The 27316-nt window shown below is 44.3% G+C and overlaps 1 protein-coding gene across 1 annotated transcript in view; it reads left to right on the top strand.

Moving 5' to 3' along the window:
• Positions 1-230: 230 nt before the first annotated feature.
• The window catches only part of LOC144668870 (hepatic and glial cell adhesion molecule-like), a 96905-nt gene continuing 69819 nt past the window's right edge, over positions 231-27316 (top strand). Inside the window, exon 1 of the mRNA XM_078531311.1 lies at positions 231-315. Coding sequence (XP_078387437.1) covers positions 231-315 — 85 coding nt within the window. The remainder of the gene's footprint in view (positions 316-27316) is intronic.

Raw genomic sequence — 27316 nt, 5'->3', positions numbered from 1 at the left:
TTTTGTAAAGGAAAAGGACAAGATCTCCATCTTTATGTTTCTCCATCTTTCTGAAGTTGGCATAGATTCTCAGTGCTGAAGGCTTGGTAATAAATTAGAGAACACTGCTCTTCTATTCAGGGGCTTGGCAGAGCTGAGGTCTGTCGAAAACTCCTAGTGGTACTGAGGACGTGCCCTGATTATACAAATCATGCAAATCATCATCAGCCAGGAGCAGTGTTAGTCCCAAAATGAAGGCAGGAAGGGAAGTATTCTCAAGAGGTTTCACTACTCTGCACTTCTTCAACATTTTCTGTTTTCTGCTAGCACGGTCAGGTAGGATGTCTATTTTATTCTATCTCTTAAAAATATGTCAGCTTAACATATTCCTGAGATCTGATCCCACTCTGCTCCCGCTGAAGAATTTATTCGGTGCACTTGATGATCTCTCATTGAAGTCGTTGAAAGCAATCATTATATTAGAGCAGACAGAGCCTCAGAAAAATTATTCTAAATATTTTTTAAAACTTAGATTTTTCTTTTGAAAAATAACCGATGATGATTCAAGTTTTTGTTTGTTAAGCGCAGAATTCTCTAAGACATCCCATGAAATAACATGCATTGTTTATGCCTCTCTCTCTTAGCCTCTCCCACTCTATAGCATGCCTCTCTCCATGACATACTTTTTGCATGGTTTCCAGAGGGAGACTTATAGAAAGTCTGCATTGTACATTGATGGTGTAAACTTTTGCGCTTGACTGAAGTTCATGTTGATGCAGGCTGTCATATTCAGATAGTATAATTAGTTTACAAAGGCAGGGGGTCATGCAGATCTGTGTGGGCATCTACTGTGCACTTGTTTAGTCTTTAACTCTTTCAGCATTGCTGTCTACTGAGGGTAGCATGTCTACATTCAGGAAATACTTTATTTTGTCACAGATTTTCCATGCATTCTCTGATTTTGGGCTGTATTTTTATTGTATTCTATGTTGGGAGTGAGGGGAGCTTCAGCACAACCTAAAATGGGACTTAAAAAGCGAAAGTGCTGGAAAAACTCAGCAGGTCTGGCAGCATCTGTGGAGAGAGAAGCAGAGTTAATGTTTCGAGACCAATATGACTTTTCTTCGAAACTGTCTAAAATGGAACTTATAGTGATTTGTCTCTCCCAAAAGCTGCTCAGGCATCATGTGATGCTGAACCTCATGACTTGGCAGAGATCAGCAACACAAGCTCTGGTTGAAGGCCAATTGGACGGTGTTTTTCTTATAGTGCTTACGGTGTAGCTTTCACTTTATTTGCTATCTTCTGCCTTGATCTGATGAAGTTGCTGACACATGGCACAGTCTTTTATATGGTCACCAACTGGCCATTCATGTCCTGTTAAAGTGACCATTGCTCATGTATGGGCCCAGATAGTGAGAATTTATTTTGCTATTTGATCATGGGAAGGTGATAACAACCAAGTAGGCAAACATGGACACTTTCCAATAGGGATTAGTGAATAGGGATTAGTAGCAAGGGCTCTAGATGGGCAGGGAATTTTATGGCCCGCCCACCAATCATGTTTGAGGTGGTGGTGGGGGAAGGAAAATAGGACAAGTGGATAGCCCCCCGCGGGGCCGCCCATCTCTGAGCTGTTCTCTATAATACGGTTCATGGGTAAGTCATCAGTCAGCCCACTCACTCTTTGACCTATCGAATTGCCTAACTGGCCAATTAATAGTCAGTCAAGGGCCTAATTCCCCCCTGCTGCCATAATATGGTGGAAGGTGGAGGAAAGTGGTTAGCCCACTTTTTTGCCAACTCTGATGAAAAGGGGGAAGAAAGGGGGTTACATTCTTTGCGGAAGAGGGGGGTGGAGGGGATGGCTTGTGCACATTGAGGGCACATGCCCAAGATGGTACCCTCCCTTTGTGTCCACATCCCTCACCTCCAAACCTAATCCCCATTCCCTTCCTCCCCTCCCTAGGGTCCACGATCCTTCCCCACCCAAAAACCCTGGGAGTCATTTGTCACCATGATATTCCTGGGACTGAGTACAGTCCTAAGAGCACCCATTACTGAGTTCACTCAATCCTAAGAAGAGCGCGGTGCTCTTCCTTCCCCTGAAGGGCAGAAGTCCCACTCTCACCTTGTCACCTTAATATGTTAAGGCGTATTATTGTTGTGGGAAGCCTTTTTTAAAGTCCATCAGCTCGGAACTGTTGGGAGTGAGCAATGTGCAACCTCCCCCCCACCCCCTCACCCCATTAAAATTCGGCCCTTGGTTTTTCCTTCCCTTATCCAGGGGCTCTGAGGCCAATTGTAGTACCCCAACAGCTGAGACCAGCTAACTGAGCATTGATTGAGCATTAAACATGGGATCCTCTTGCTCAATATTATACTGGGTTAAAATTATTCTCACAGCCCCCATGAGTAATGTTTCAGATCAGTGAAAGTAACATGTAACAACAGGTATCTTAGGGCAATAATTTAACATGAGGGGGTGAAATTGACCTGTGCCAGCAGCATGAAATGGGTGCGTCGTAAATCATTTCCCCATGCTGATCCTTTTACTGAAGTTCATACAACGATAGTTTTCGGAGACCCACTCACTGGTTATGGCTTTTACTTGGTTTGAAATTAAAAATTGTGGCAATAATTTCTAAGTCAGTGAAGAATTGAAACTAGCATGGTGACAAATTATCCTCGAGCACTTTGCACTGCTGGGGTACATCAATAAATGTCTATCATCACTTGGGTAGGACGCTGATGTACAAATGTTTTTTGGGGGATACAGTGTACCAGTGTGCCATTACAACAGCAGCAGCAATTTGGACTTTCATAGCACCTTTTGTTCTAATAGTGGTAATGACACAGTGTCATTATATACAGCTGGAGGTCAGGTTGGATTATTTCACTTATTTTGGTTCAGTGTTCAGCTTCCTCTTTAAGGGATCACCTCAAAATTGTGATGCACATAGTTAAATTCACTGTTTGGATTTTATGCTAAGAATGGTCAGGTACATTTTTTGTAATTGGTTATGCATAAGTAAGATAAAGTTTCAGAAGGTTACAATAGTAGGACAGCTGCAGCACAAGTTTGGAAATCTTGCTGGATGTGAGAGTTCTTTTCAGGCAAACACACTTGCAGAAAGTGTTTCTGAGTACATTCACTTATCTCAAAGCTCCTGAGCTGAGAAAAGCAGTAGACAGCTAGTAATTTTTTGGAGGTGAAGGGGTTTCTGGAATAAGATGGTCACCCCATAATTAGGCAAAGTGGGAGAGGATAAGCATAATTTATTGGATGAGGAAGAGGAGCAGGAAGAAAGTGTGAGGGACTCCTCTTACCAAATAAGTTTTCAATATTGAATATTCCTTCTAAGGTCAATGACAATGGGGATGGTAGCTACATGCAAGGACATAGTGCCATGCAGAAAATAATTATACAAGGAAGATGAAGAGTTAAGTGTTGCAACACAGTGATATGAAAGATGTGGAATTTGATAGTGAGTAGATACTGTAGTTGCTAACCTACTTGAGCAAGAGTGAACATCCTTGACATCAAGGAACATTTGACCAAGTGTGGCATCAAGGAACCATGTGAAGTTGAAGGCAATGGGAATCAGTGAGAAAACTCTCCACTGGTTGGGTCATATCTGAACAACATTCAAGCTTGGACCGATAAGTGCCAAGTGACATTCACACCACACAAGTGCCAGGCAAGTACCATCTCCAACAAGAGAGAATATAATCATCTCCACTTGACACTCATCAGCATCAACATCAATGAATCCTTCATTGTCAACGTCTTGGAAACTTAACTGGAGCGGCAATATAAATACTGTGGCTACAAGAGCAGGTCAGAGACTGGGAATTCTGCCATGAGTAACTCACCTCCTGACTCCCCAAAGCTTGTCCACGATCTACAAAATACATGTCAGGAGTGTCATGAAATATTCTCCACTCACCTGGATGAGTACATCTCCAACAACACTCAAGATGCTATCCAGGAATAAGTAGCTCACTTGATTAGCACTCAATAAACTGCCTTAAACATTCAGTCCCACCACCACCGACACATTAGCGGCAGCAGTGTGTGCCATCAAATGCAGTGCATCAACTCACCAAGCTTCTTTCGACAGCATTTTCCAAACCCACACTCTCTGCCACCTAGGAGAACAAGGGCACCTGACACCACCACTTACAAATCCCTCTCCAAGCACTCAAAATCCTGACATGGAACTATATTGCCATTACTTCACTTTCACTGGGTCAAAAACTTGGAAGTCTCTTCCCACCATCACTGTGGGCGTACCTACACCACATGGACCACAGTGGTTCAAGAAGGTGGATCACCACCACCTTCTCAAGGGCAATTAGGGAAGGACAACAAATGCTGACCTTGCCAGCGACGCTCACAGCCTATGAAAGAATAAAGAAAAAATAATGGAAAGCAGGAGACTCCTAAAGGTGTGTTTCCTCCAAAGTGTTAGGGTACATGTTACATAGTAGTGCAGAAGCACTTGGATGAGATGAGGGTACCTGTCAGAACCAATGACCTAGGAAAGAATATGCTTTATGTCTTGCAAAAAGAGTTCTAGAAGTAAGGTTATAGAGTAAGAAGCATTGCTCTATGAGTTAGTAATTGCAGGATTATTACACGCTAACCAGCAAGGAAAAAGCAGATCAGGGAGGTAAATGACAGGCAGAGATGTTTTGTGGGAGGTTTAGATTATGAGGTATTGGGATCAGTTCTGGAGTAGGAGTGAGTTGACTTTTAAAAATTTATTCTTTCATGGGATGTGGGCATCACTGGTAAGGCCAGCATTTGTTGCCCATCCCTAAGTGCCCTTGAACTGAACGGCTTGCTAGGCCATTTCAGAGGGCAGTTAAGAGTCAATCGTATTGCTGTGGATCTGGAGTCACATGTCTTGGGGGAGACGGTGGCATAGTGGTAATGTCACTGGACTAGTAATCTAGAGGCCCAGGCTAATGCTCTGGGGACATGGGTACAAATCCCACCACTGCAATTAATGAATCTGGAATATAAAGCGAGTCTCGGTAATGGTGACTATGACATTATCATCAATTGTTGTCAAAACCCATCTGGTTCACTGATGTCCTTAAGGGAAGGAAATCTGTCATCCTTACCTGCTGACTTCAGATCCACAGCAATGTGGTTGACTCTTAACTGCCCTCTAAAACAGCCTAATAAGGTGATCAGCTCAAGGGCAGTTGGGGATGGGCAACAAATGCTGGCCTTGCCAGTAATGCCCACATACCAAGAAAGAGTTAAAAAAAATGTAGGCCAGGTAAGGATGGCAGATTTTCTTCCCTAAAGGACACCATTAAACCAGATGGGTTTTTATGACAATCAATGATGGTTTCATGGTCACCATGAGACTAGGGCCTGAACTTTGAGTGGATGGAGACATCATTAGACCTACTATTATATCCCTGGGACATAAATATTGAAATAGAGAAATAGGAACAGGAGTAGGCCATTCAGCCTGTCGAGCCTGCTCCGCCATTCAATTTGATCATGGGTGATCATCTACTTCAATGCCACTTTCATGCACTATCTCCATATCCCTTGATGCCATTGGTCTCCAGAAATCTATCAATTTCTGTCTTGAACCTGCTCAATGACTGAGCTTTCATAGACCTCTGGGGTAGAGTATTCCAAAGATTCATCACCCTCTGAGTGAAGAAATTCCTCCTCATCGCATTCTTAAATGGCCTACCCCTTAACCTGAGATTATGTCCCCTGGTGTTAGACTCACCAGCCAGGGGAAACATCTTATTTACATTTACCTTATCATGCCCTGTAAGAATTTTGTAAGTTTCAATGAATTCATCCCTCATTCTTCGAAACTCTAGGGAATATAGATCCAATCTCTTAAATCTCTCCTCATTATCCCGCCATCCCAGGCATTAATCTGGTGAACCTTCATTCCACTCCCTCTATGGGAAATATATCCCTCCTTAGATAAGGGGACCAAAACTGTGCACAATGATCCAGGTGAAGTCTCACCAAGGCTCTATATAACAGTCCAAACAGACTCCTTTTAATTGATCTCGGGATAATGCTGTGAGGATATTATAGACTGATGGCGAAAAGGAGATTGAGGATGAATTTTTGTAACAAATTAGAGAAATGTGTATTAATAATAGAAATAATTGTGGAGATTTTAATTCAAAAGTATGTTCGAATATTTTGCTGAAAGGCGGAGTTTTTCAGTGTTTTCAAAATTGTTTTCTCAGTCAGTATGTTGCTACTTAGTAAGGAAGGAGGTATGGCTGGACCTTGTTCTAAGTAATGAAGCAGAACAAGTAGGTGACCTAGATTTAGAGAACACCTGGGAAACAATGACCACAATTTAAATTGGGGTCTAGAGTTTAGCATTAGAAAGGGATACAGGAAAGTCAATATCAAGGATATTTGACTGACAAAACAAAAAAAAGTAGGCTGAGATATAAAGGGAACTTTCCCAGATTAAATAAAATACAATAATTAGCAAATGGACCATTGTATCAGCAATGGGAAAAGTAGAAATGTGGCAGTGGGAGAGAAAATTACCAATCAAAAAGGTCATAGGCAATAGAACAACTTTCTATAAGGACATTTGCATCAAGAGGATAGTCAATGTATGGATAGGGGCATTAAAACCTTAAGGAGGCAAGTTGGTACTGAAAAATGAGGAAATGCCAGAGATATTAAACGTCTGCTGGCTTTTACAGAGGTAGATATTAGAATTGTACAACCACCAGGGGTTAATGTAATGGAGATTATTCTTCAAACAGAAAAGGATGTTAAATCAGAGAGGTCTAATAGTTTACTTTTGAGGGCCATGAGGAAAGCTATGGAGGAAATAATGGAATCCTCGACCCTTCCCATTTTTGTGGAAAGTAAGGTTGTGCAAGTAGATAATAGGGGGAAAAAATTGTTGGATAGCTCTGTCACAGTCATTGTGTTGTACTGTATGCAAGTTTTCGGCATTAACTGGAGATTCACTTGAAAATAGACACAGGCTAAACTGTTTTTTAGGTTAGGAGGTGTATGCTTGTAATAGATATAAGAATGTGTAAAGATTGACTTCAGTTCTATCCTTCACTTACTGGATTTCCGGAATAGAACACAAACTACACTGATTCCATGCGAAAGACAGTGCTGGAGCCCATTCGTATATCAATGAAGAAAGCTGCACAGGTGCCGGCCTTCAATGCTGCCTGCCCCTGGCAAAGTGACATAGTTTGTGTTACGTCGCTCCAAGCGGCAATACCTGAACAAATCTTTGCCCCTCTGTCTCACTGATCACCCATAAACCCAACTTCACACATCCTTTTGTAAAGAAACTGGAATGTACTTAATTTGTAACATCTCCGACTCCTGTTTCAGCATTTCCTATTGCTGGTCTGCAACTCCATTTACCAGTTACTTTTAAAACTTCATGTAATTCAAGCAGGATCTCTTTTTTATTTAGCTATAATTTGAGTTCTTCCATTTAATTACCCTTGTTCTTGACTTGTTTCCCCTTTTCATTCTTGTTTATCCTAATTATATTGTAGCCAATGCCTCCCAAATGTTCTATTACTTTTAGGTCACATACTTGCTCCATTTCATTATTTGGATAAAGGTAAATAATACTTCTTTGATGAGTATTGACTGAGAAAACAATCCTGAACACACATACCAAAAATATTATCACACCACAGGCATTTTCCCTTTCTGAAACTCCTCTTCAAAAAAGGCACAAAAATATCATAAGGCAATCGGACTTATTGCAGTTGTTGATAAATTAATAAAATAAACGATATGTACTAAAATGACTAATTACTAAAATAGATGATATGTGTTAAAGTTATAAAGCGACTCAAGACACATAAGTTAAACAGGGTCAGTTGTCATAGAATCATAGAAAGTTTACGGCACAGAAAGAGGCCACTTGCCCATCATGTCTGCGTCAGCTGAAAAACGAGCCTCCCAGCCTAACCCCACTTTCCAGCATTTGGTCCATAGCCCTGCAGGTCATGGCACTTGAGGTGCATGGATCTTTAAAAATGAATGTCCTATTTGACCAACCTGGTTGAATTCTTTGAATAAATAACATAAAAGGAAGGTAAAAGAGGTGAGCTTTATATGATCAAGGTATCACTTAATGACACATGGAATTAAAGGAATGTGACTACATGGACAGAAAGATGGCTGGAGGGAACAACGTAAAGTAAGAACAGGAAGGATGTGTGCTCCAGAGGGGACTTTGTTGGGAATGCATTTAGGAATTGAGGGAACATGCTCAAAATTTGCTTATGAAACTAAATTGGGAGGGTATGGCAAATTGTGACGAGGACTTGTGAGGGAGTGAAGGAGGACATGGATAGGCGAGCAAAATGGCAAATGACAGATGTAGAGAAATGAAAATTGGATGTAAGGTTAGAGGAAGGAAATATACTTCAGATGATAATATATTAAATGCAGTGGAGGGAACTTGGTGCACAAGATATACAGGTAATTAAATGTAATGGCAAGAGTAGATAACCTCTCAAAAAAAGCAAATGAAATCCATATTTCTAAGTTTGGAGGCATAACATACTAAAAAGATGGGGATAATGTTGAACTTTCCAAGATTTTAGTTAGCCTGTAGTTGGATTATTGTGTAGTTTTGGATACCCCTTTGCAAAAAAAAATAAATAAATGGGGAAGTTACAATGAGACTCACTGGGAGTTATTTTAGCTAAAAGGTGAAATCAGGTGCTAAATGGGTGTAAAGCTAATAAGATTAGCCTATCCGAAAGTCTGGATTCGGCACACAGTTTTGGTCCTTACAATTTTGCTGCCTACCTTAAATAAGAATTGACCCACAGGTGATAAACAGACATCTACAGGTTTAGCATTCAAGTGCTTATTCAATGCAATTTTCATGGAGCCGTCTATATGGGCTCCTTGCACCCACTTCCACTGAAGGTGTGCAATGTTCTGGTTGACACACATTGGCACGTTGCAGGGTATCTCAGGGACCAAGGAAGAGGGCACAAAGGTTGTTGGATGTGGAAATGGGCATCCCGGTAGATGAAGTTCAGAGGAGAAGGAATGCCCTACACCCAGACTTCACCCTCGCTGTTCCTCCATACATCTCTCCTCTAATAGTTGGTGCTGTTCTGCCTGGCCTCATGTACTCCTCCCATTCCTAATCCAGATCAAGGGGGACTCTTAGCAAGCGGCCCATGACTCAGCATTCCCTTTCTTCTGGTGACTCCTATAAGGTGTCTAATAAGATAGAGTAGCAAAGTACCTACTCTTTTTAGCTGAAATGCTCAGAGGATTTCTGGAACTATCAATGGTTGAGTGTTGGTAAATTCTTAACCAAGTGCGTCCCAGAACGGCTCCTGATGTGTTTCAGAGATCATCTTCACAGTTCCAGCAGCAATAACCACTAAATGGTGAGTAAAACTTTAAGTAGTGCCTGGAATGAACATTAATGCCATGTTTACTCACAAACAGTTGGTCATTGTTCTGAGGGGGTGTTTGTTGATGCGCTTGCCACCAAAATGCCATGCAACCTCTTTAACGAACACTAGCTGGCATTTTAAGTGGCAATTGGCTGTTTAACAAGCCTCCAAATGTTTTTTTCTAGTGCTGACTTCAACTGCTTTACCAAGATGGTGCTTATATTGGCTGAACTGACATATCAGCTTAAGACCCTATCTTGCCCACCTCTTCACCTCTTCAGTACCTAAAGCATTTGGTCAAAATTCCCCCCATTAGCTGTCAAAAAATATGAAGAGTTAGAGTTTTGGAGCAGCCAGGGTGAGTGGTGGTCTGATAAAAGGCTTCAAGATTATGAAAGGCCACAGTTAGGTAAGTAGTGATCTATTGTTGGTGATAAAGAAAGGTTGACTTTCAGTTCTGGGGCCTACATTCTAAATCTGTTCATACTGCTGAGATGAATATCGCCTCTTCCCTAGCTGTAAGGGTTGACTTCGTATAAAACTTGTAATATTAGAGAAGAAAAAGCGATGGTTGGTGTAGGAAATGGAAATGTCACTCTTGTACAGTAGGAATACTCTTCTGGGGTTAGAATGCAACAGAATTGTCTTTATTTGGCATGTGACCTAGGAACTCTTGATGCTGAAAGTAAGTGCTTGAAATGGGGAAATATTTCATTTTCCTTAGCTAACATTTTGAATGTTGACCAACAGGAAAAGTCCCCCAAAAATATGAGAACTACAGGCTTGATGGACCAGCTAATCTCTTCCTGCCTGCCATTTTCATATGTTTACATGCAGTGATGAAATTCAGATACTACCAGATGCCTGGGCCAGAATTTTACATCTCGTGGGCGGGCATGTGCCTGACCCGAATGGACGTGAAATAGCGCAGGATGACATCAGGCGAGCTTCCTGACGTCATCCCCCATGTGAGCAATCTTCAGGTCGGCGGGCGTGCGTGGGTGTTGGAGCCACACTCAGCAACAATTAAAGGGTCTCTTAAGGCCATTAAAAAGGCAATTGATCCCAATTTTATGTTGCCTGTGCAATTTTGCACTCATTACATGGGCACAGACAAGCAGCCCACTTCTAATGAAAGCTAATCCAAGGGCAGGATGAAAAGGGCCTGCAGCTATGCCGTTGTGAGTAGTGAGGAATTTAGGAGATAGTTTGCTGCTGGTTACTTATTTGAACTTGACAGCCTCATCTTTGTTCCAAGCTTCAGTCTTTGCATTTCTAGGATTCATTTCAGGACTCATTGGTGTCCCAAGGCCCCCGGACGATTGAGACCGTGTGGACCCTTCTATTTATCAGACAGCCTTCTGTAACCCTGGTAATGGGGATTGTGATCTCTGCTGGTGGCACCTCCTCCTCTGAGGAAGAGAAGGACAGAAGGGAGAGGAGGCCAGGTGCCCCAATGCAGTTTCCAGCAGAGTGACCTGTGGGAGGAGAGGCGCAGGCACAAGGGGCGCAGGGCCAGCAGGTAGTCCAAGGCGGAAGTGGCTGCAGAAGATGCCACTATCCTGCTGCCAGGGTTTACAGGTGGCGATGCAGCTACCTCAACATGTCCGAGGTGCAATGCCGAAGGAAGCTCCGCATCTCAAGGGAGACTGTGACCTCCATCTGTCAGATGATTGGGCCTGAGATCAGCTCCAGCTGTGTGGGTGGACACCCCATGCCAGTGGCTCTGAAGGTCACAGTGGCCCTCAACTTCTATGCCTCCAGCTCTTTACAGGGGTCAGTGGGGGATCTGTGTGGAGTCTCCCAATCAGCTGTCCACAATTACGTCAAGCTGGTGACTGATGCTCTGTTCAGGTGGGTAATGACATTTATTCATTTCTGTATAGAGGAGGCCAGCCAGGCTGAGTGAGCCAGAGGTTTTGCAGTGATTGCTGGGTTCCCCCACATCCAGGGTGCAATCGACTGCACACATGTAACCATTAAGATGCCAGTGTGTCAGCCGAGTGCCTTCGTCAACAGGAAGGGATTCTACTCGATGAACGTCCAGATAGTTTGTGACCACAAGATGCAGATTCTGCAAGACTGTGCAAGGTACCCTGGCAGCTGCCATGACTCCTACATGGCTGGATCATACAAGGCTGTTCATTGCTCCAGCCCGACTGGATGGATGGCTGCTGGGTGACAAGGGCATCTGTTGAAAAGTTGGCTTATGACGCCTCTCCGCCACCCAAGAACGGAGGCAGAGCAATGTCATAATTGGAGTCATGCCTCCAAAAGGGCAATGATAGAGAGGACCATAGGTCTTCTGAAGATGCGCTGCTGATGGGAGAGTGCTACAATACCCCTCAAAGTGGGGGTCACTGATAGTGGTTGCATGCTACCACAATCTGGCTCTGGCAAGGAGGGACCCACTGGGATCTTGAGGCAGCTCCACAGGCTACAGAGGATGAATCCAGTGGTGAGTCAGAAGAGGAGCCCGATGAGGAGAGTGCTGAGTGCGTGGATGCAGACCTCTGGATCCTTCAGGGAGGCAGGGACACCAGGGATGCCTTGATCCAACACTCCTTCAGCTAGGCTGCCAAAGACCTGCTTCCACCTCATGCCAGGGCTGCCGCCTCCATCTTGGATGTCTGAAATGACCCTTTCCATTGAACCCAAAGTCCACTCAGTGCCTGTGCAATGAAGATTAGAGCCGTTCACATCCAGCATGAGGTACTGGCGTGCCCTGCACCTACAAAACAACTGAAGCATACTCAGACCATTAAGACGAAAGCAAAATTTATATCATGTTGGCACTCACATCAAATAAACATAACAATATATAGTGTTAATGGTCACACCAGCAAACATATTAACAAAACATGGCAGAACAGAAGATCACCCGTGAACAGTCCCTCTTGTGCTCACAGTGCCTTAAACTTACTTTTACAAGTGCTGCATCTTGGTGCCCACCCCACAGCCCCTCGCTGGCACCAGCATTGGAGACAGCTGCTGACTCTGCTGTCTTATTGGCCTTGATGAACTTGGCGGTCGTCGTCTGGCCAGTGGAGCCTGTGCTGGCCCCGCCTGGGAGGGAGCGGCCAAGGCTGGCATCTCCCTAGTCATCACAGCCTCATCAGATGACATGGTCACTGGCAGAGGGACGGAGGAGCTGCTGCTGTCCTGAGAGCGCCCTGAGAGGAGCTCGCAGAGATGACAAGCAGCTCGTGCACTAAGGTAAGGTCACTCTGGACCTTCCTGATCACCATTGATGGATGGGCACCTAGCTGGGAAACTGGGTGTCTCATCCATCTCCCACACTGACACTGACAACCTGAGGTCGATGCCTATGTGAGGGCTTGCAGGTCTGAGCGCAACCCCAGGAACCCCTGATTCTGTCCCTGGAGTTGCCACTCTATAAGAGCCGCCACTCTCTCATTGGAGGAGGCAGTGCACTCAGTGATGAGGGTCAACGCAGTGCTGATGCTCCACATGGACTTCTCCATTACGGAGACCATGGCAGGCATAGCCACATGAATCTCTGCCAGATCCTCCTGCACATCTCGCTGGACATCCAGCATCTGCTGCCTAATGGACGATTCCAGCGGCTCATCATCTGCCTTCAGCTGAGCATTGTCCTGGTCTCCAGCAACCCTCCAACTGCCGACACCCTGGGCACTCTCTGCCTGTGCTTGATCTTCAAGCGAGTGTGAAGTGCCCTCACCGCTATGCACCGACATTCTAGTCGACAATCTGATGGTATCTGTGCTGGTGCCTAGTTCAGAGAGGAGGTGTGATACAGGTGCATCGAAAGCCCTGTGGTCCTCTGGCATCAAGGGTGGCCCTTCAGGGTCCTGCGTTCATGGGCGAGCTGGCGATTCTAGGAGAGAACAACAACATGTCATTAGCTTAAGTCATCACTCTGTCACTGTGCATGCCAGGCCCCCTGGTAATGAACAATGGAGCTCAGCATCATGGTGCTATCGTCTTTCAGTGATCAATGGGGACTCCAGTTTCGAGGCTCCCATCAATGAAGAGACTACACAAGAACATTTGCACAATCCGACACTCTCACCTCTGTGCACTGTACTCTTACCTTTGTCAGAGACCCCTGCCTCTCCACGACTGGCTGACCGAGGTGGGTGGCGGCTCTCCAGCTCCGAGGCATCCATCTTGTACCTTGTCAGATTGAGGAGGTTTAGGGGGCCTCTGCCTGTCTTAGTCCTCTCATTGCTGTTATGGCTTCTCTTCTCCTGAAATGACGGAGGACCATTGATTTGTCCACTCTCTACCTGCAGCGCCATTGCAGCCTGGAAAAAAACCCACTCTGGGACACCTTGCAGGGCACATCCCAGTCATGGGCCTCGACCTGCAAGGCACTCAGGCCAAGCAGTCAGGGCTCACCCCCTTGGCCAATGTTGGTGTCAGTGACAGTTGGCACTCAGACTCTAACACCCCTGAGTTCCATGGGTGGACAGCCAGCCCTTAACACTGCTCCACACTGATCTGTGCCAACTCAGTACTCACCCTTACCAAGTGCAGCAGATCGTTGCACCTTTTGCAGCACTGCACCTATGTGCGCCGCACAACGTCATGGCCGCTGACCTTGGCCGCCGCCTTCTCCCAGGCTTTTTTGGTCAGGTGCGGTGGCCTCCTCCTGCCACCTCTGGGTACCAGAGTGTCCCGTCTGACACCGACCTCCACCACAAACATCGTGAAGCACTCGTCCAAGAAATGGGAGGGGCTGAGTGCCCACCCAACTTGTCCTTCCGCTCGATGTCTCCAGCCACTGGTGAGGCCATTGTTTGAATTAAATGGCTTCCTGGACAGACTCTAAAGATTCTCCTCTGGCAGCTTTCAGGGAGCTGCCTCTGCCAGTTTTAAAGAGCTCGCCGGGTCACTATTGGACCTGGCGCCCAACATGCTCTCCACCCCTCAGCACCTCACCCCCCCTCCCCAGCCTGGCCCTTCCCGACCATTGAGAAGACGCATTTCACGCTGGACGGACCTTAATTGGACACCCAGTATGAAATCACGTTTGCAACGTGACCGTGGCTGGGAGCGGATTCCACATCCACTTCCGCTCTCGCCAGCTTGGCACACACACCAGGTGTGAAATTCAGGCCCTGGCCTATGTCACTGTTAATGCTGCACATAAACCTTCTCCCTCCTATTTTGTAACCCTTTTATCTGAGAGCTGCATTTAACACTATCCTGAAAGATGGTGAATATCTTGACCCTGTTTCAGGACGTAGGCAGTATGTGGTAATAAAGAGCCTGAGTTATGTTAATTCAGTTCTCACAATACCAAATTACCTTGACAATTCTCACTGGGCATAAAGTTCTTAAGATTACTCAAGCAGGTCGAAAGGTTTTCCAGTAGAATTCAAAAACGGCCCTGTATAGGTGAAAGTACTACCATGTTTATCATTTTTATACTTTGTAGTTTTTATTCCTCTTCTCCATGACACCAACATGGCAGGCCAGGGTTGTTTGATCTTTTTTGTCCTTGACTTCAGCTTAGGAGCATGACATGAAACAATGGCAAACAGGGAGAAAACTCTCTGCTGGCTTACGTCATACCTAGCGCAAAGGAAGATGGTTATGATTGTTGGAAATCAATCATCTCAGCCCCAGGACATCACCGCAGGTGTTCCTAAGGACAGTGTCCTAGGCCCAACCATCTTCAGCTGCTTCATCAATGACCTTCCTTCCATCACAAGGTCAGAAGTGGGGATGTTTGCTGATGATTGCACAATGTTCAACACCATTCACAATCCTCAAATACTGAAGCAGCCTGTGTTCATTGCAGCAAGACCTGGACGACATTCAGGCTTGTGGGCTGACAAGTGGCAAGTAACATTTGTGCCACACAAGTGCCAGACAATGACTATTTCCAACAAGAGAGGATCTAACCACCTGCCCTTGACATTCAATGGCATCACGGACACTGAATCTCCCACCATCACCACCCTGGGGTTTACCATTGACCAGAAAATTAATTGGATCAGCTATATAAATACTGTGGCTACAAGAGCAGGTTAGAGGCTGGGAATCCTGTGGAAAGTAACTCACCTCCTGACTCCCCAAAGCCTTGCCACCATCCATTAAGCATTTGCCTAGATGAGTGCAGCTCCAACAACACTCAAGAAACTTGACACCATCCAGGGCAATGCAGCCCGCTTGATTGGCACCCCATTCACAAATATTCATTCCCTCCACCACTGGCACATAGTGGCAGCAGTTTCTACCATCTACAAGATGTACTGAAGCAAATCACCAAGGCTCATCCGACAGCACCTTCCAAATCTATGGCCTCTATCAATTGGAAGAACAAGGCTGGCAGATGTATGGGAACACCACCACTTGCAAGATCCCCTTCAAGCCACACACCATCCTGACTTGGAAATATATCATCATGCCTTCACCGTCGCTGGGTCAAATCCTGGAACTCCCTCCCTAACAGCATAGCGGGTGTACCTACACCACATGGATTGCAGTGGTTCAAGAAGGTAGATCACCACCATCTTCTCAAGGGCAATTAGGGTTGGGCAATAAATGCTGGCCTATAGCCAGTGGCACCCACATCCTATGAATAAGTTTAAAAAATGGACATGTGAAGCTTAAGTCAATGTTCCGATTAATTTGTGCCTTAATTTGCGCACGCCAACAGATCTTCATGTCATGATTTAGAACTTAGGTACCATTGAAGCAACAAACTCTAGGAACAGCTCTTCTCCACAACTTTGAAAAAGAACAAATCAACTTGCAGGAAATACAAGCACAAATAGTCCTGAGTTTCATGATCTGCATTACCAGAGCTCAGGAGCCACATGTAGCCCATTGGCATTAGGTTGAAAACAGTTATTGTGTGTAGAAATAGGTGCACACTAAAGTCAAGCATAGGAGACCTTTTGGCTCAGGCCCCACCTCTGAGCCAGGGTTCAAACCCCACTCCAGGACTTGTTTGCACAGAGGTAGCATTTGTGACCTGTTTCAACAGGCTCATAGTCAGCCTGCTAATCCTTCCAGCACATCCCTGCTATTCTCCAAAGAGAAAAATAAAGTGTGTGTGAAGATATGAAACAAACAAACAAATATCGAGGCACCTTCACTTCTCTCATGCTCACAATTGTTTTGAAATTCAGATTCCCTCGGTGCCCCCTCTCGCCAATGCAAAAACGCTGTAGATCACGGCATGTGGCACATGGGGATGGACTTATACACAGAGTATAAAATGTCAACTGCTGGGCCTGAATCTCCTGGTCGGTATGCGGGGGCGGGCCCCACTCGCTGAGGCGTAAATTGACGCGCGGTGACGTCAGGCGTGCGTCTCGTTTTCACCGTGCGTCATTCCGATCTTCAGTTTGATGGTCGCGCACCAGAGTCTGCTGCAGACCTGCTGAATTGTCAAAGGCCTATTAAGGCCATTTAACAACTAATTAAACTGATTGTCTGGGCTGCCCATCCAATCTTAAGGTTGGCGGGCAGGCGAAGAGCCCAGGCGGCCTTCGTATTTCTCATGAAACCTCATCCACAGGCGAATAAAATTTTTAATTAAAATTCATTGATGTGTCCCAGCTCACATGACACTGCCACATGAAGGGACATGTCTGAATTATTTTTTCTATAATGATATTAATCTCCCTGAGGCAGCTCTGTGCCCCGGAGATTTCTGTGCTCTTCCATGCGCATGCGCTCTCCCTCCACCCCCCCACCCCGCCTGCACAGGGAGCACTGAGCGCTTCCGGGTGCACGTCACACTGGGTGGGCCTTAATTGGCCCGCCCATGTAAAATTGTGGCATGCAGCCGATCGCAAGTGGCAATCAGCTGCACGTCTCCCACGCCCGCTCCCGCCCAGCTCGCATGACGGGGAGAAAATTCTCCCCCTGGTGTTGGTGTGAGTGGTCGCCATTTTGAAACACAGAGCCTGTGAGGTGAAGCTAAAACTTGGTCACAGCTGCGAGTTCTGTCAATTTAGTTAACAGAACAGTGATAGTGTTTCCAAAATTCCAAATTAACCATTACTTTGTAGTAACCAAGGAATTAAATGGAAACTCTCCACCTATTTAAGAAATTCTAATGGACAGTACTATTTTCTTTTCATAGAATCTTTGATCCAAAATTTAAATCCAAACAAGCAGAGCTTGGAAATCTGAATTGACAGGGGGCAGAATTTTCCGTGCCCACTGGCGTCGGGTGTGTTCGATGGCGTGAGCAGACATTATGGCGGGAAGGTCAAAAATGGGTTTCACGATGTCGTGAAACCAGTCCAGTTTGCGATCGTCCGCTCAGCCCATCAATGGCGGGACATGTTTCCCACCATTGGATGTCGGGAACCTCAGTGTAATACATCAGCATATCATTATATATCTGTATATCATTCCAGCTCGCCGGAATCATCCCCCCACGCTGGATTGTCCAAGCACATCGGCGTGTGTTTCACAACTGAACATAAGCGACGTGCACTTGGCTAGCTGCACTTTGGTCAGGACTTTGAGGCTTGTTTGCCTACCTTGCCTCAGACAGCACTTGCAATCATCAGCACCAGGCTTTGCAGGCACCACTACATCACTTTTAGTGGGGGTTCACGGGCTTTACTTACAAAACCAGCCATGAGGCGGGGGGTGGCTTTTCAATGGCTGTAGGAAGGGGACGAAGTTGTCTCAGGCAAGGGAAGAGGCTGCAGGGCTAGGCCATTACTGGGGAAGAGGGTTATACCAGGATGTGTATGGGGACGCATATTGATCTGTACAAGTGGCCTCAAGAGGGTGAGGGCTGAGGAGGCAGCCTCCAGGGGAGATGAGGACAGATGGAGATGTGAGTGTGTGCGTGAGAGAGTGAGTGGTGATGTCCCTTGAGCTGGCAGTGAGTGAGGTGCCAGCGAATGTGTGAATGCTTGTGAGTGTATAAGTTTAGCGTGATGAGATAGTTGCCTTTCCCTGGTGGCATGAACAAGAACATTCATCCTCTTTCTGCATTGGATGGCCAACCTCTTCTGTGCTGGTGCTGGCACTGACCACCACTGCCACTGCCTCCCAAGCTGGAGCGGTGACCCTGATGGGCCTCCTGCGACCGGAGCTGGGATAGAGGACATTGCGGTGGGCTACAACATTGTCCAGAAGGTGTCCCAGGGATGCGTCACTGAATCGGGGTGCTGCATGCATTTTGGCTTTTGGGTCGTGTCTTCACCGGTGCCTTCCTGGGCCAGAAGCACTAAGAGGTGTGCGCGCGCGGTTGCACGTATGGCGCCTGGCGTGAGGAAGCAAGGTGATGGCATGGCAGGCGAATGACAGCCCGCCTGCCATCAAAGCGGCATGTTTCCTGGGAATGCATAATTAATGCGGGGGGGATTGGAACGATATGGCATGAGAAGCTACCATTGCGACCGACGGGTAAAATGTTGTTTTTCCTGCCTTCTGCTGTACTTAGTGCAAATCTGGGATGATTCTGCCCAGAGCCTTTAATAAGGTTATCCAAAACTTGGCTAGCCATGTCCTAACTCACACTGAGCCCCATTCATTCATCACCGCTCTACTTGCTGATCTATACTGGCAATGCATCAATTTTGAAATTCTTATCCTTGATTTCAAACCCTCCATGGCTCACTTCTCTCTATCCCTGTAATCTTCTCCAGCGCTACAGCCCTCTGAAATCCCTGTGATCCACCAATTCTGGCTTCTTGAGTATTTTTAGATGTTTGATCATTGGTGGCCGTACCTCCAGCTGTTTGGACCCTAAGGTCTGGAATTCCCTCCCTGATCCTCTCCATCTCGCTACCTCCCTTTCCTCCTTTAAGGCGATTCTTAAAATCTACCTCTTTTCCCAAGCTTTCAGTCATCTGTCCCTTTTGTGGCTTGGTGCCAAGTTTGTTTGACAGCTCTCCTGTGAAGCACTTTGGGATGTTTTTCTACATTAAAGGCAATATATAAATACAAGCTGTTGTTGTTGTTCCAGGCTGTGGTGAGCTCTGTCATCTCACTTAGATCTTTTGAGTCAAAACTTCAGGTGAACCAAACAAGGAGCAAACTAACTAACGCAGGGCCATAGAAACTCAGGGCTATGGAAACTCTATGGTGAGCATCCTGGATATGTCAGGCCCCGGAATTATTTATGGAAAAGCACAGCGTAGGTCTGGTTGTCTATATGCTCTTTTTTTAACAAAATTTGCACCAAATTAGATAACTTGGTCAATGAAATTGATCAGAAGGAAAGCTAATGTAAAGCAATTGTAAAAATAAAACTTGTCATTATTCAGAGCCTTATCATATGCAAATACCTTAAAGATTTGCAAGCACATTTGATCACTTTTAATATGCAATGGCTGTTGATATGGAGACAAATGTGGCAGCCATTCTACCTACAGCAACATTGCACAAAGAGCCATAAGAATAATGACTGGTCAGTCTGTTTTTTGATGGTGATTTGTACAAAGCTACTGCCTAGATATGAGTAGTCCACTCCTATGCATCCAACCATATGCCCCTTATCTGCAAATCCAATCATTATATACTCATAGCTGATTAGTTGCAGCTTGAGGGTAGGCAGCTTATACAAATTTCTCCTCTTATATCATTAGAACAGCCTCCATTCAAGATGTTACTGGAGCTGAAGTTTATCACATTGGAGAAGAAAGCTACATATGATACCTGTGCCCAGACTCTACTAGCAAGTAGACATCATGGTTGAATGCACAGTACTGCTCAACTTGTATCTAAGGCCCAGGCTCATTTAACACCAAGCTAAGCCAGTTGGCTTGAGCTTGTCTTTCCTAAACCCAGAAAGTAAAGGATGCCCCAATTACCCGTGGTCAAGTTTCACCTCATGACAGGCACATGGTTACAGATTCTAATTACTTTTATTTCTCTGAACTCTACAAACTAGCCCAGGTGCAGGTATAATCTTCATTCAAGATTGAGATTACTTGACAAACTGATTATGCACGTTTCAGATTTATAATTGGGCCGGATTTTTTGGTTAGTGGAGAACAAACAGTGCCAGCCATTCATTACACTGGCACCTGTTCTCAAACTTCACATGGGTATTTGCAGTGGAACTGACTGTGATTAGAAAGCCATTTCAGCACACTCCACAGGGGATCTGGGACCTGTGTGAACAGGGCAAACAACCACGTATTGCCTTAACCAATTAAATTGATGAACCCTTAATGAGGCATGACGAGTCTGAGCCAGGAAATGTAAGTTAGAATAGTTAATTCAATGTTTAATCCTGTAATAGAACAGAATAGTTAATTCAATGTCATGTAAAAAAAAAGTGAAATAGAGAGAAGAGATTAAGTTGAAAGGATTAAGAGAGTAAGTTAAAGGAGACAGATAGAAAAAGTTAAAACAAAAATACATTTTATTTAGTTCTTAAATTTTTATGTTTTTAAATCTCCAACAATATTTAAATTCTGAAGGAATGAGACTCAACACTTATAACAGTTATTTTTTATACCAGGGAGCTTATTTGGCAGTAGCTAAGACTTATCACATTCTTTAAAATTTACTTGTACTGGAATGAAGTAGACATAACTTTTTCTGGTAAGTTTAGAGTATATCTAAAACACTAAGTACCCCAATTTCATGCATTCGATGTGTTTAATGCTGAAACACTGGTATAGTGCGGCTCCTGGAGATGCAGGCCAACTTGGACAGCAGCTTCTCAGTTTCTGCATTTAATTGTGCATGCTTGGTCCTGGGAAATTGATATCCAATTTACTTTTTAATAATGGTGAGTGCTAATATCATCACTATAACTTTTACTGCAAAATCAGAGCCTTTTGTGTTTTGAGTTGATCTATATTGCTAGCATAATTAGCATCTTGCAACCTCAGGTGGTAGACAATTTTCTTTAACTGGAACATCCAAATCTCTGGAACCTCATTTTTTTCTCTTTTATGTTAATACTTTTCTGAGCTTTTTTAAAATATAAGCGCTAAGTCACAACTCCCACTACCTTGCATACTTCAGACCATAGTTTGTATCATGGGCATTTTCTGGGTCAATATCACTGTTGCTCCATCACTGTTTCCAGTCATGCAGCCAGACTCCATTGCGTTGGACAAGTTCAGAGTTTATAATCTTCTGCCTCCAAGAGAGAATGCCTGGCCATCTTGTGGTTTTTCATCTAATTGAATAATCAGCCGAGACAAGTGAGTTCTAAGTAATGTGTAGGGAAGTCTCACAAGGAAACCATGGACTTCCTCTCTCTAGGGCTTCCCCACTTCCCCAACAACGCTTGTCATTTGAACACGATAACTTTCACACCAGCCAGGCTATCATCAAAAATCAACCCAAAATTCTTTTTTTCTTCACTTCTGGTACCTTTCATGTTATGTAAATTTTAATGTTACTTGCTCTGGCATTTATTCACATTAAACTCCATCCACTGGATGTCAGCCCATCTTTATAATTGGTTCAAATCAATTTGAAGATGATCAATCTCCTTTCTCCTGCAAACGGGAAATTTAATGATTCTGCTACAGACACACACGGTTCAGAAAAATTGTGAACAGCAGGGACCCAATTACTATTTCTCAGGCGTAATATTTTCCATTGATCTCTGTCCTTTTTCTTCTGTTGTTAAGACAATTTTTAATCTGTCTAGACAATCGTTGTCAATTCCATGAGCCTTAACCTTCATACTAAGCTCAAGTCAAATGCCTTCTTAAAATCTGAGTTCATAACTTCTGGATTAGTTTAGTTACATTCACAAAAACCTTGCAGTGTGTTGGGGAGACATGCCCAAGTCATGTTACGATAGGGTGATCTTTGGAGGCTAGAAATTTTTGTTGCCAATATAGTGATGAAATGCTTAATGCAGTTGTGTGAGATTGCTTTTGCTGCTATTTTAATGGAGATATTGAACAATTAAAATAAATGGGGTAGTTCTTGTATTGCACTCATGGGAAGATGGGTGTTAAATGTTTGCTTTTATAGCGGACTGTGATTCTGGTCCAAGATGCTCATTAATAGCATTCTGTAAAATGCCTTCAAATATGTTTCCACTCTTAATGTTACCGGTGAGCTTACTCCTTTTATAAACTGTTGGAACTACATTATCTATCCATCATGTAACAAAATCTTGTATTGATTTGTCAGGTCACAGAGCTCCAGATTCTGCTATTTGCTTTTTATCACCCTCTTTCTGTCTTACTTTACCTCTATCTCTATTTTTTATTTATTCATGGGATGTGAGCATTACTGGCAAGGCCAGCATTTGTTGCCCACCCCTAGTTGCCATTGAGAAGATGCTGGTGGTGATGGTGGCCTTCTTGAACTGCTGCAGTCTGTATGGTGAAGGTACTCCCAAAGTGTTGCTAGGTATGGGGTTCCAGGATTTTGACCCACTGATGTTGAAGGATCAGCAATATGCTTCCAGGTCAGGATAATATGTGACTCAGAGGGGTACTTTTAGGTGGTTGTGTTTCCATGTGCCTGCTGTTATTGCTCTTCTCGGTGGTAGAGGTTGCAGACCTGGGAGGTGCTATCAAAGGAGCCTTAGTGAGTTGCAACAGTGCATCTTATAGATGGTACACACTGCTGCCACCACGTGGAGGGGCTGAATGTTTATGATGGTGGATTGGATGCTAGTTAAGCTTTGTCCAACTTCTTGAGTGTGGTTGGAAATGTACTCATCTAGTTAAGTGAGGAGTATTCTATCACACCCCTGATTTGTGCCATTTAAATGGTGAAGACTTTGAGAAGTCATAATGTGAGTCACTCGCTGCAGAATACCAAACCTCTGATCTTCTCTTGGAGCTATGGTGTTTATATGGCTGTTCCAGCTAAGTTTCCGGTCAATGGTGACCCCACGATGTTGATGGAGGGGATTTTTTATCTATTCATAGGATGGGATCATGGTAATGCTGTTGAATGTAAAAGGGAGGTACTTAGACTTTCACTTGTTTGAAGTGACTGTTACTTGCCGCTTATTAACCCAAGCCTGAATGTTGTCCATGTCTTGCTGAAAGCAGGCACAGACTGCTTCAATATGTGAGAAGCTGTGAATGGAACTAAACACTATCCAATCACGAGCAAACTTGCCCAATTCTGACTTTATGATAGAGGATTCACAAGCAGCTGAAGATGTTTGGGCCTACAACACTGCCCGAGGAATTCCTGCAGTGATGTCTTGGGGCTGAGATGATAGCTTTTCAACAAACTTTCATTAATTTCCCCCTGATTCCTATTGACTTCAATTTTACTAGAGCTCTTAATGTCACACTTGGTCAAATGCCAGCTTGATGTCAAGAGCAGTCACTACCACCGCACCTCTGGAATCTAACTTTTTTGTCCATGTTTGGATGAAGTCTAATGAGGTTTTGATGATTGAGAGTAAACTGGTGGGATAGTAATTGCTGGATTCAACTTGTCCTGCTTTTTGTCATTATTCAAGCAGATGCCGGTACTGGAACAGCTTGGCTGAGGGCCTGGCTAGCTTTCCTTTGTATCTTAGTTTTGATAAACTTTGTTGTTTTGAAACAGAGGGAAGTATTAGCACATGTGACCATTGTCATTAAAGATGGTGGAAGGAAAAAAGATCATGAAATATCACATTATTTAACAAAAAAGAGGTTAGTCCACTGTTGGAGCTGACCTGTGCACTGCCTTTATCACAAACTATACCCCATCTAAGAGCATTTGGTGAGATGATGTAAAAGGAGCTGAACACTACATTTATCCTGTATTGTCTTAGCAGTGGCTCTCATCTGAGTCAGAGGGTTTATGTGTTCAAACCCCATCTAGAGACTTAAGCACAAAATTAAGGCTGATACTGCAGTGTAGTACTGAGGGAGTACTGCACTGTCAGAGGTGATGTCCATTGCATGAGACATTAAACTAAGGTCTCTTCAGCCCTCACAGGTGGTATTAAAAGATTTCATAACACTATTTCAAAGAAGAGTAGCAATTTCTATTGTTTCCTGGTCAATATTTATTCCTCAACTACTATCACTGAGTTGGGTTGTCACCAAGATGTGTAAAGGGTAAAAGGACAAGGTAATCAGTGGCAAGCCCATTCTTGCATACTTTGTAGTCATGAATTTGCCAACTGCACTGATAGACATTTGGGACTGGCTACCTTTCAACTGGCTATGACACAGTGTGTGGAGGAGTTTACCATATTGAGGAGGAAGAAAAACAAGCCTAATGATATCACACTCCCCAGACTTCCAGTGCCGTCTATCTATGGCTGTATTTTGGCCTGTTCCTCACACTTCATTGTAACCACATTCTCCACCGGTGTTGGCTGGATCAATACAGGACCTCAAAGAGGGGACATTAGGTCCAGAGATTTTATATTTGTTAAACTTCTAATTATATTTAATCATCTAGCAAAATTAAATTTAAATTTAAATATTTACTTTTCAATGTAAGCCAAAAGCTTGTCTGCTTCTTAGGACTGTCAGCAGCAAGATTTGAACTGTTTCAGCCAAGCTAATTAGAATTAAAATGAGACAGATGACCAGAATGAGTAACATAAAGGCTGCTCAGTGGACCACTAACACATTGGGTTGAGAGCTCCATCTCAGAGTTGTGCTTCTGCCAACAATGTCGCTAAGACAGCCAGGATACAGGAATTACAAAATTAAAATATGACATGGCATGTTTCTAGGACAGGACCTCTCAAGTATCTATTGTGCCGATTTCGAAGAAGAACACGGCAGTTCTCTCTGGTGTCCTGGCCAATATTTACCCTCAACCAACATCACTAAAAACAAATTATTTGGTCACTATCTCATTGCTGTTTGGACTTTGCTGTGTGCTATTTGGCTGCTGTTTTTCCTACATTAAAATAGCAACTGCACTCCAAAATTACCTCAATGGCCGTAAAGTACTTTAGGGAATCGAGAGGTTGTGAAAGGTTCCAGATGGTCTTTTTTTTTGCAGGTAGTTCCTTTGGGCTGTGAGCACAGAACTAGGGTGCTAAGAACTAGAGATGGTCTGCTAGAGACCTAGAGATTTTAAGAGGGCCTGGCAGATGATCACAGAGTCACAGAATTTTAACGGCACAGAAGGAGGCCATTCAGCCCATCGTGTCTGCACTGGGTCTCCAAATGAGCATAATGGCCTAGGGCCATTGCCCTGCCTTTTCCCTGTACCCCTGCACATTGTTTCTATTCAAATAATTATCTAATGCCCTCTTGAATGCCTCAGATACCAACTCTGCAGGGATGCTGCCTCCTTTGGATCAAATCTTTAATTTCTAGTTGGCAGGGCCATGGGCATGTCTTCAGCTTGTGGCACCGCATGAAAACAGCACTCTGGGGCTTGGGTTGGGGGCTGCTCTCCCCAGAAAATTTGTCCTTCTCTGCCCTTTGAAAAACCTCAACAGGACTCACCCTATGTCAGACCAGATGGAATTTATCCCCTTCTGTAGTTGGAAACACTGCAATAGAAGCCAACGGCCTCATATTTGGCACTATAGAACCCTTGAAGCATAAATTGCCATGGTCTGTGCTGCTGGCCATTTCTGAGAAGTCTTACATGGTGACCTAAACCGGGCGGGGTGCAGGTGTGGGTATGCCATGTTTGTGCCATTAGAGTGAGGAGACGCTGGATAGTGATGTCAATTAACTGTTTAATGTACATTTTTCAAATTTGGTCTGTGCGTGTACTCTGAACGCCAGTGCTAATCATTCTTAGCAAATGTTCAGCTGCATGAGGAACCTGTCCCATTAGCACTATTAAAAAGAACAGGTATCCAACTTGCAGGTTGACCTACTTCTGCTATTGAAACGTTTGTGGAAGTATTGTGGCTTGTTTTAGGAAATCCTTTGGTGAGTTTGCGCCTCCATTCAGAGATGGCAGAAGCTGTGGCTCAGTTGGCCACACACTCTCCTCTGAGTACGAAGGTTGTGCATTCATCTCACTCCAGGGCACAAGCACAAAAATAAAGGCTGACAATAGAGTGCAGTAACTGAGGGAGTGCTGCACTGTTGGAGGTGCCATCTTTCCCGATGAGACGTTAAATCAAGGCCCCGTCTACCCTCTCAGTTGGGTGTAAAGGACCCTACGGCACTAATTTGAAGAAGAGCATGGGAGTTATCCCCATTCTCCTGGCCACTATTTATCTCTCATCAAAATCATTAAAAACAGATTATCTGGTTATTATCGCATTGCTGATTATGGGAGCTTGCTGTATATAAATTGACTGCCACGTTTCTACATTACAACAGTGATCACACTCCAAAAGTACACCATTGGCTGTAAAGTACTTTGGGACATTGTGTGATCTTGGAAATTTCTATATAAATGCAAGTTTTTCTTTCTTTTTTTGCTGCCTGTAGTTTGCAAGGTGTACAGGAGCTGTTGGTGCGGTGTCTCTAAGACAGCATTACAGCGAACAAATGTAACAGAAGCTGCAGAGAGGGGAAGTTTGGTGAAGAGGGAGGAGGAGAAAGGCTCTCCACAGAAAGCCCTATGCACTACTGGCTTTCCGAGGTCAATTCTCATACCTCCATATGAGCCAGGAATGATGCTTGAGGCGACTCAGGTTCAGCAAGGAGGTGGTTACAGAACTGTGCCACTTCCATCAACAGAGTATGGAGCCTCACACCAGGGTGAGGGCAGCACTGCCAGTGGGGACAAAGGTCGCAGTCGCATTAAAAGTCTGTGCGACCAGATCTTCCCAGGCAGGAGTGGGAAGCATATTCAGCATCACCCAGTACACCATCCATCAATGCATACAGCAGGTATCAGAGGCCCTATATGCTGATAGAGTCGATAAAGTGGGACTAAAGGATAGAAAACTGCATTTCACAGAGTGCAGTGGAGATCCATAGCAGATAAATAGAGCAAAAACATTGACAATGATGTAAGGCATTCTTGCAGAAGAACTGAAGTCCTTGTACCACTGAGTGCATCGCTACCTAAATCTAAACCTGTAATCTTTATATATATTTTACAAACTTCACATATG

This window comes from Cetorhinus maximus, chromosome 2 (assembly GCF_964194155.1).
Source record: "Cetorhinus maximus chromosome 2, sCetMax3.hap1.1, whole genome shotgun sequence".
Classification (NCBI taxonomy): domain Eukaryota; kingdom Metazoa; phylum Chordata; class Chondrichthyes; order Lamniformes; family Cetorhinidae; genus Cetorhinus; species Cetorhinus maximus.
The sequence above is the reverse complement of the archived record's forward strand: the minus strand, read 5'-3'. Positions and strand labels throughout refer to the sequence as shown.